General features: G+C 36.4%; 1 protein-coding gene across 1 annotated transcript; it reads right to left on the reverse strand.

Annotated features, from left to right (window-relative positions):
• Window positions 1-1,983: 1,983 nt before the first annotated feature.
• anxa2b (annexin A2b) lies at window positions 1,984-6,605 on the reverse strand. The gene is made up of 13 exons (XM_077228547.1): window positions 6,518-6,605; window positions 5,725-5,779; window positions 5,455-5,548; window positions 4,777-4,871; window positions 4,512-4,625; window positions 3,839-3,929; window positions 3,687-3,766; window positions 3,454-3,513; window positions 3,210-3,303; window positions 3,029-3,124; window positions 2,647-2,705; window positions 2,384-2,506; window positions 1,984-2,240 (listed from the first exon to the last, which is right to left on the reverse strand). The coding sequence occupies exons 2-13, from the start codon at window positions 5,773-5,775 to the stop codon at window positions 2,181-2,183; spliced, it is 1,017 nt and encodes a 338-aa protein (XP_077084662.1). The 5' UTR covers window positions 5,776-5,779; window positions 6,518-6,605; the 3' UTR covers window positions 1,984-2,180.
• Between the last annotated feature and the right edge of the window lie 2,281 nt (window positions 6,606-8,886).

Here is an 8,886-nt window from a genome sequence, read left to right on the forward strand (position 1 = left end):
AAAGTGTACTGTTGGTGATCATTGGTCTAGTCATCAGGGCAGTGAACCAAACAGGCCTGATGGTGAAGGGACATGGGCAAACACAGTCACATTTGGAAATGCAGAGGCCTCTACAAGTGATGCGTATAAGGTATTTTTATTAAATATATGGTTTTACAGCAATAGTTGAATGCAGCTTAGCTTGCTGAATTTGCACATGTTGAACCAATCATATTAGAGAAAAATTATGTGATGATGATGAGTAATATGTCATGTTACCTTTACCTATCCTATATAAACGGTTGTATTCTTTTTGCTGGGGGGATTCGCTATGAAATTTGAATTTCATGATTAAAGCTTATTCAAAGACAATGGGCCCTATTTTAACGATCTGAAACGCAAGTGTCAAAGCGCAAAGCGCAAGTAATTTTGTGGGCGGATCCCGGCGCTGTTGCTATTTTCCCGGCGGGATAAATGCCTCTTGCGCCTGGCGTGAATCTAAAAGGGGTTGGTCTGAAGTAGCTTCATTATTCATAGGTGTGGTTTGGGCATAACGGGAAACAAACCAATAAGAGCTTTATATCACATTCCCTTTAAGAGCATGATGAACGAGGTGCGCTTGTTCCATGGCGCAATACTATTATAACGGCGCATTTACCAGGCGTGCTTCAGAATCGGTTCACAGCCGATGAGATCGATGTTCTCGCCAGGGGCCGTAAAAGAAAGAGAAGTGACATTGGGGAATGGACAAACTCCACCCAAATTAGCTTCGGTTAAACATGCATATAATAATTTGGGTAAATGTGTAAGCTTTATGCTTATTTTCCCCATCGTCATGGACACAATCATGATTTCCCTCGTGTTTTAATATTTTTTCTTATAATAATGTGCAATGAAGGATACAACAGATGGATCCTTAGCGGCCTTGCCTACCCCACTTGTGCGCCAGTGACGACATGATTTTTGAGAGAAATTGCCTAATTTCACATTTAAACGTAACTATTGGGTTTAAACTTACTCAAATATCATGATAAAAATTTAAAAATAAAAACAAACTTTAAAGTGGTTCAAATGTTGACTTATATCTTATATGCGATTATATGTGGTTTATATTCTTTATTATATACAGAAATGGACCATGGTAAACATATTTTTGTGTTTTATGAACCCTGTTTATTTTAGACAGTTTAGTATAACTTTCAAAAAAGTCCAGTACAAATGTTAGTCACTCATCAACGGCAGCTGTCATAGTTGCTAGACGGCAAGAATAATTCTCAGGAGGCTAGACTGTCCCATTAACAACACTCGTTCCGACCTTCTTGGCCTTCAATGGTGTGTCCTTTGTAGACTGCATCCTCCGTGAAGTTTCAGCACAAAATACCCTACAGATCATTTATTATAACATGTCCAATTTGGAACACACCATTTTCATGTCTATACCTTTAAATACAAAAGAGCTGCTGTTCCCCGCCCCCTTTCCAGAAGAGGGCGGAGCTTTTACAGCTCTGCTTTGGATACTCTGGAGTTATGAATCAACTGGGTATTGTGTTTACTGGGGAAATGCATGTACAAGCAAATAATTTTACTTGACTTGGTTGGTGGTTGGGACGGGTTACTAGATCGTCAACACCACCCTAACTTCAGGTCTGATGCTGTTGGCCTGGCGCTGCTGTCCTCTGACTGCTGTGACGTGTGGTTCTGAAGTTAGATATGTCTTGTTTTTATGCATGTTTGTACTGCGTTTTTGTTGCATTTACATTGTTTTGACCAGCAGGCGTCATTTGTCAGAGTGGATGGCTGCTGGTCAGATTAATGGGCGTGCCAAAAGGTGAATTGCTACAGCAGAAACTAACCCCTAACCCTACCCCCCACCCTCACAGACCGCTTTCATATATATATATATATATATATATATATATATTAAACTGAATGTGACCCACAATCTTTGATTACCCTCCATGGCCGTGGGAAAGTGAACATTTTACACATTCGAAACCATGTGTACTTCTAAGTGTTTTTATTAATTTAAACTTTATTTTGTTTTCTTTTGTCTGGCTGGAATGTGATCAGTTTAACAATAGTTAACATCAGTCATACTGGTACAGGAAAACACAAAGCATGCTTATAATAATACTGCATTTTAGCTAATTGTTTCGAAAGGTCACTGCTAGACATCTGCAGCAGAACATTATAGATTATGTTTAGTCATCTCCTCCACAGAGATTAAGTAGAGCTCTCTGGTAGTCACCCTTAGTGTGCTCCTGAAGAGAAAAAGACAATGAAAAGAGGTTAAAGAGATTTTGATTAAAATGCTTCTTGAATGAAGGCAAACTAAGAGCAGAAAGAAAAGAAGAGGGAGATAACAACAAAACAAATAAAAAGATGTATACAATTGGATACTTACTAAAATTGTCTGGTGCAGAGATTTTCCAAAATTCTTCTTAAATTCTGTGCGAACCTTCATTAGATCGACTTCACAGCGGGAGACGATGATGCGCGTTACTACCTTCTCTTTCACACTTTTACTCTGCAAACATCAAAATCGATAGAAGAAACTGACCCACATAACTCAAATTTAGCCAATGTCATCTCCTTACATGTCCAAATGACACGTTTATATATTCAAATGTTACAATTTTCAAATGTGATAGACAATTAGATTCTCACTTTCATGGAGTCATTGAGTCTGCTGGCAAAAAACAGATGTTTGTTCTCCAAGCACTCAACTGCAGAAAGACAGAGATCAAGCGTAAGAAAAGGTTACAGGTTCTCTGACTTTGGTACAGTAAGAGAGACTCTCTTCAGTTCTTTTCTGGCTTCGCGCCACTAATGCATTTCCACAGGGCTTTCAAAAAAATATTCCTCACCAAACAGCTTGTGATTATGTTTAATAAGACATGATAAAGAGATTCCCAAGGAAGGAGTAAAAGTGTGAAAGTGTAATTGAGCCAGCAGACATAACCCATCATTCAAATCTGCCAAGCACATCTCTTAAGTGTTCTGACAGTTTGATGACAGCTTATATGAAGAACAGACAGCTGATAGATACCTAGTGTGAGGAAGGATTTTTCCAGATCTCCTTTGACCTCCTTTCGAATGCTCTCCTTAATGTCGTATGGGCTGTATCTCTTGTACCTTTCAAACACTGAGAAAAAGAGGGTTTGATTGGGTTGTTGCACAAAGGATGATCATGAGAGTTGACTTTAAATACATCTCTGTTCATTTGTCACCTTTCTGCAAGTGTGGGACACTCCTCTCAGAGAAGATAGTAATCCAGGTGGTCACATCAGTTCCTTTTCGCTTCACTCCAGCATCATAAAGAGCCTAAAAATCACCATTATGGACACGGGATTACAAAAAGTTAACTTTTTGGTTTTTCCAGTGGTCATCTGAATGTACAATGGTTCATCATAATCTTATTTTAAACATGTTGAATAAGAGTTGAAGTTCTTAAGTTAAAAGGGCTATACTCACTCTTGCATCATTGTCAATCTTCTCATAGTCCACCACATTACTTGGCTCATCTCTCTTGGCCTGTGGACATGAATGAATACAGTATGAGCACAGCAATACAGGATCTGCACTTTGCAGGCTATGTTGGCGGTAAAGGAATTACCAGTTACTTATTGGGAAATAAAGTGGAATGTGATCATAATTACCACAAAGAACTCTTTTACTTTTAGAAATGATTGCTTAATCTATGTTACCTGTACAAGGGCCAGGAGCAGCTTAGCAACATCACCAGATGTGTCTCCAGAAACATCTTTGTCCAAATCCTTCTTAAACACTGCAGGAGAAAAGGGGATATGAATGTCAGTGTACTTGTGCTTTGCTTTTTATGCTTTTTAAGGGCACTCACTTTCTCTGTAAACCTTCTTGATTTCCATCAGCTCTTCTTTATTGCGAGAACACACGATCTCATTAAGACTATCCTCATCAGTGCCCAGACCCTGAAAAACACATGGCACTGTCACATGAATGCAATGAATGAATAAAACTCTAAAGACATTTAGAATGTTATAAAATGTTTTCATTTTTAAATAAATGCTGTTCTTTTGAACTTTCTATTTTTCAAAAAAACTGAAACAAATGTATCATGGTTTCCTCAAAAATATTAAGTAGCGCAACTGTTTTTACTGTGATAATAATAAGAAATTATTCTTGAGCACCAAAATCAGCATATTAGAATGATTTCTGGAGGATCTTGTGATACTGAAGACTGGAGTAATGAGTCAATTTTAAAATACACTAAAATAGAAACATTTATTTTGAATTCCAATATTATTGTACAATATTTATTTTAATTTTGACCAAATAAATGCAGCCTTGGTGAACATAAGAGACTTTCAAAAACAGTCAAAAATCTTGCAGCCTCCTAACTTTTGAATGGTTATATACTGTACGTCCCTTTAATGCATGCTCTTAACAGGACAGAACACTTTTAAATATGGACCAGGAGCTGAATTTCAAAACAGGGGAGAACAGAAAGCAAGCAGAGTTTTCATAAACAATTACAGATCAATGCAACATACCTTCATTGATGATTTCAGTTCAGAGGCATCATACTGTGCTGTGCTCTTCATCAACCCCAGAATCAGATGCTCCAAAGAGCCTGAGAGCGCCCCCTTCAGGGCACTTACCAAATCCTACAAATCAAGACAGCGTCAGGTTTGGAACTTTGATAGACAATATACAGTATGTACATATATATATTAAAATATAGTTTTGATTAAATTTAGATGATCCAGTTAAAACAGAAAATACACATTTTTAAAATTAAATAATTATGGTGTGTACCTTCTTTGCACGTTTTTCATACTCAAACGCAATTTCGCTCCTTTGTGAGCAACAGCGTTTTGTCAGAATGTCAATGATCGTCTGCTCATCAACACCTGAAGCGAGAATTAGAGAAGATAGTGACTGAGAAAGAAAGGTACAATTGCACCTTTTTATTCCCTAGTATAAAATCATTAAACAGCCATTAGCTAATTTGACACTGTCACTACTAGCATACTTTTTTTTTTTTAAGAAACAGAGTGCACTATCTCACGCATGGAAAGGCTATAGGCCTGTGCATGACTCGAATGTGCTGCTGCAAAATATTTTTTAAATAGCAGTGCTTGAGAGAACTGTTGTTCTTACTTTAATATGTATTATGTCTTACAAGGCAGTGCACCGTTTTAGCATTAGTTATTTACAAATACTATTTCAATAAAGGGCTCACCACCCATTGAATCGCATAGTCTTAAAGGACCACACATCCTATTTAAAGTATAGTCGAAACAGAAGGCCAAAGATAATTAAGTTTGGTAAGCAAATATAAGAACAATGAAAAAATCTTTCCCTGAAACAATTATGAAATGACATTGAGGACTCATTTTTGTGTTCAACAGAAAAGTTTGGAAACTTCTGAAAGTTCCTTTGCAAATGTTTGGGAAAAATGTGAAGTATTGATTGCACTATAGCCTATTTTACCTTTGGTTTTGATGGCTGTCTCTATTTTGATTGCATCCTCTTCTGGGTTAAAATCATAAGCTGGCACCACTGTAGGGCATTTAGGTTCTCTCTCCTGAAAAAATACATAAAGAAATAAAGATATAGAAATATAACTAGATAATATACTGAACAGAATCAAAAATAAGTTTTGGACAAAACAAATGATTTTTTGCCACCTTAACTAACAAAGAAATGTACTTTGTTGCATTTTGATAATACAGCATTTTATATTACAGTTGTCATACTTACCCCTCCATAACTCAATGTAAGTTTTGTCAAAAACTCAGACACTAAAGCCATTTTCCTGCAGAGGACAGAGAACACGCAATCATCCAAGGTGAACAATGAATAGATGAAATAAGAGATACAATCTGTGTTTTAAGCCACTGTAAAATACAACTTCACCCATAGTTTCAAAGGTCTAAGTGATAGTTGTCATAGATACAGTGATTAGTGTGGCAGTGTAGATAAAGGCTTCAGTGTCATCACAGGCAATTAGGTAAATCAATAAGCCATTTTACTGGCCTTACATGTGTCAATAAAGTTAATAATAAAGATTAAATAACAGCTGTTTGGTGTTTTACTGTTCCTTAGCAGCCAACACAACAACGGTTAAACTTAGCGCCCTGCAGTGCTAACAGGAAATCATTTTTCTTCTGAAGCATACATTACGAGGTGATTTGTGAAGGAGACAAGAAGGTTTGCTGGAACTTTGTTCAGGCGCACCCGAACACACACCCATGACACATTCCACAGACCAGTGAACTTCTGACCATCACACACACACACACACACACACACACACACACACACACACACACACACACACACACACACACACACACACACACACACACACACACACACACACACACACTGTACTGAACTAGAAAATGAAAAGCATGTGCTATCAGAATAAAAATTTCACAATGCTAAACTTTTGATAATATTCATAATACTGCTGTAGTCCTGCCAAGAAAGTAAGCTTGTGTTTCTAAAAGTCTAATCAGTGGAGAACCACAACAGAGGACTAGAGTCTTACCTTAGATGATGTGGAGTGTGAAGGTTGCTCTGGAGTTCCAGTTGTATCTCTCTCAACGGGATTACCTCTTAAATGCACCCAGCCAATGACTCACTGCCTCCTCCTATCAATCCACACCCACACCCACTCAAGATGCAGACCCAAAAGTCACTTAAGAGTTATTCATTTACTGGGCTACACATTCCTTACAAAAATGGACCATGGCATTGACACTTTGTATAGGTTACTTACTACAGTAGGTTACTATTGTATAACTGTACATTTTCAAACAGAACTTGGCATTAACCATCACTGCCATCATAAATAAATAAACAGTTGTTGTTATTGTGTTTTTTTATTTTTATTAAATTTTTTTATTTTACAATATTTGAAATGTAATATTAATTAAATTATATTTCTGGCCACATTTTGGAATTGGTTTTAACATAAAATGAAAATGAATACAGACAAAATTAGAAAATGTGGAGAAATTTCCCAAATTGTTCACATGTAAATCTCTTAAAAATTGTCATCAGCTGTTTTGAAATATGCACTTGCAGTTTTTAAAATGAATAATCTGCATCGTTTTAAGGTACCAGGATTTGCCAACTGTGAATCACAAACCCACTCATCTGACCAGTGTTGAGGAAAGTTACATTTAAAAGTAATGCATTACAATATTGTTACTCCCTAAAAAAGTAACTAATTGCGTTACTAAGTTACTTTTTATGGAATGTAATGCTTACTTTTAACTTACTGCTTACTTTTTTATGGAAAGTGATGTTGCGTTACTTTTTCTCACCTGGGCTGAGGTTGCTTGTTTGTTTATTAACAACAAAAAGAAGTTATTTTTTTGGGCAAATGTAAAGGCCTTTTCACACCAAAAGTGACATGAATAAGCCTCGGGCTAAAGGAAATGCAAATTCATGTCTGTATAGTAGAGTGCGCAGCTCAAACAAATCTTTCAGCTGTGCTGCCATTCTAGATTTCACACTCTTACTTCATTCATTCATTCATAAATAAATGTGGTTTATCTAAAGTCATTTTTTGCTTATTTAAACGGTTGAATTGGATCATCCAAGGTCAGCAGCAAAGGTGGTGGTTAATAATGTGAGATTAAATACATAAAGTATATTTGTGTAATTTATCATACTGCAGGTTTGAGTAATATTCTGAGTTTGCATTTCACCATTTTTATGTTTTTTCACCATTTTAATGAATCTGTTTTGAATGAAAAAGTAAACACATTTGACTCGCTATCAAAAATATATAATGAATAAACAACCATCAAGTCTTTTCCTGATGGAATTATTTTATGGATTACAGATTAATTGTTAAGAGTGAGTTAGACAGCTGTTTAGCAGGATCAACATGTTAATTTGGATAGCCTATATGTTGCATTAAACCAATTCACACATGGTGTATGTGTAGTATTGGGATAATGAGAGTGGTTTAGGGATTCAAAGGAAGTATGTTTGCTGAAGGTGGAGAAGTATTCCTCAATCAGAAGTTTCTGCCAATGCCTGAATGTACTCTCAGTCAGAGTCGCAGTGATAACAGTGGGCTGGGTTTTATAGTGAGAGCAGACAGTACACTGACGTCTACACATATTACACTAGCAGACTACAATCTATTCTGCAGATTTTCTCCTTTGTGCCTTTCTGAACTAAAAGCAAAAGCTAATAAACATAAATGAGGATGACTGTTACAGTAGCTCAGAATAGATGTACAGTAAAAGTCCATCTTGTTCAGGGTTCATGTGTTTCCTTAGCAATCATTGTTCTAGACCTGCATCCATGGCAACATATTCAACAAGCACTGATGACTTACCATAATGAGTTGATTCATTCCATAATCATAAATAAGGGTCAGTCCATCTGTGCAGTGATAGCAAATACCATCATCATCCCAATCTTTGCATTTTAATCTGAGCTTGAACTGAACTATGAATCTATTTTTTTTTTACAACACTTTAGATCAGAAGCAAACAATTTCATTTAACTCAAATTCAAATTAAGCAGAACTAAAATTATTTTTCTGTTCCTATGTGAGGCCTGTTTCTATAGTAAAATGATAGTGACTATCATATTTCTTTAAAGCATTCCGTAACTTTTTTGGGTTAAAAATTAGCCAAAATAAATTTCAGCAAGTACATAACCAGCCACTGTTCAAAACTATCTGCTTGCCTTAGCTCGATTCAAAACATTAAGCTTGTAATAATGTTTTTAATTCCAGTGGTACTGGTGGATTTCCAAGGGAAATTCGAGCATGTCTTGGCGTCATTACGTCACATCTGTACACATAAATGTGTCTCGGCTAGTAGGCTATATTGCGTGTGAGGATGTTGGAGGTGGAAATTTATAGCTTATTCTCACAGCACTTGATACAAT

This window comes from Siphateles boraxobius, unplaced genomic scaffold (assembly GCF_051911475.1).
Source record: "Siphateles boraxobius isolate OS27281-9 unplaced genomic scaffold, OSU_SipBor_1 130, whole genome shotgun sequence".
Classification (NCBI taxonomy): domain Eukaryota; kingdom Metazoa; phylum Chordata; class Actinopteri; order Cypriniformes; family Leuciscidae; genus Siphateles; species Siphateles boraxobius.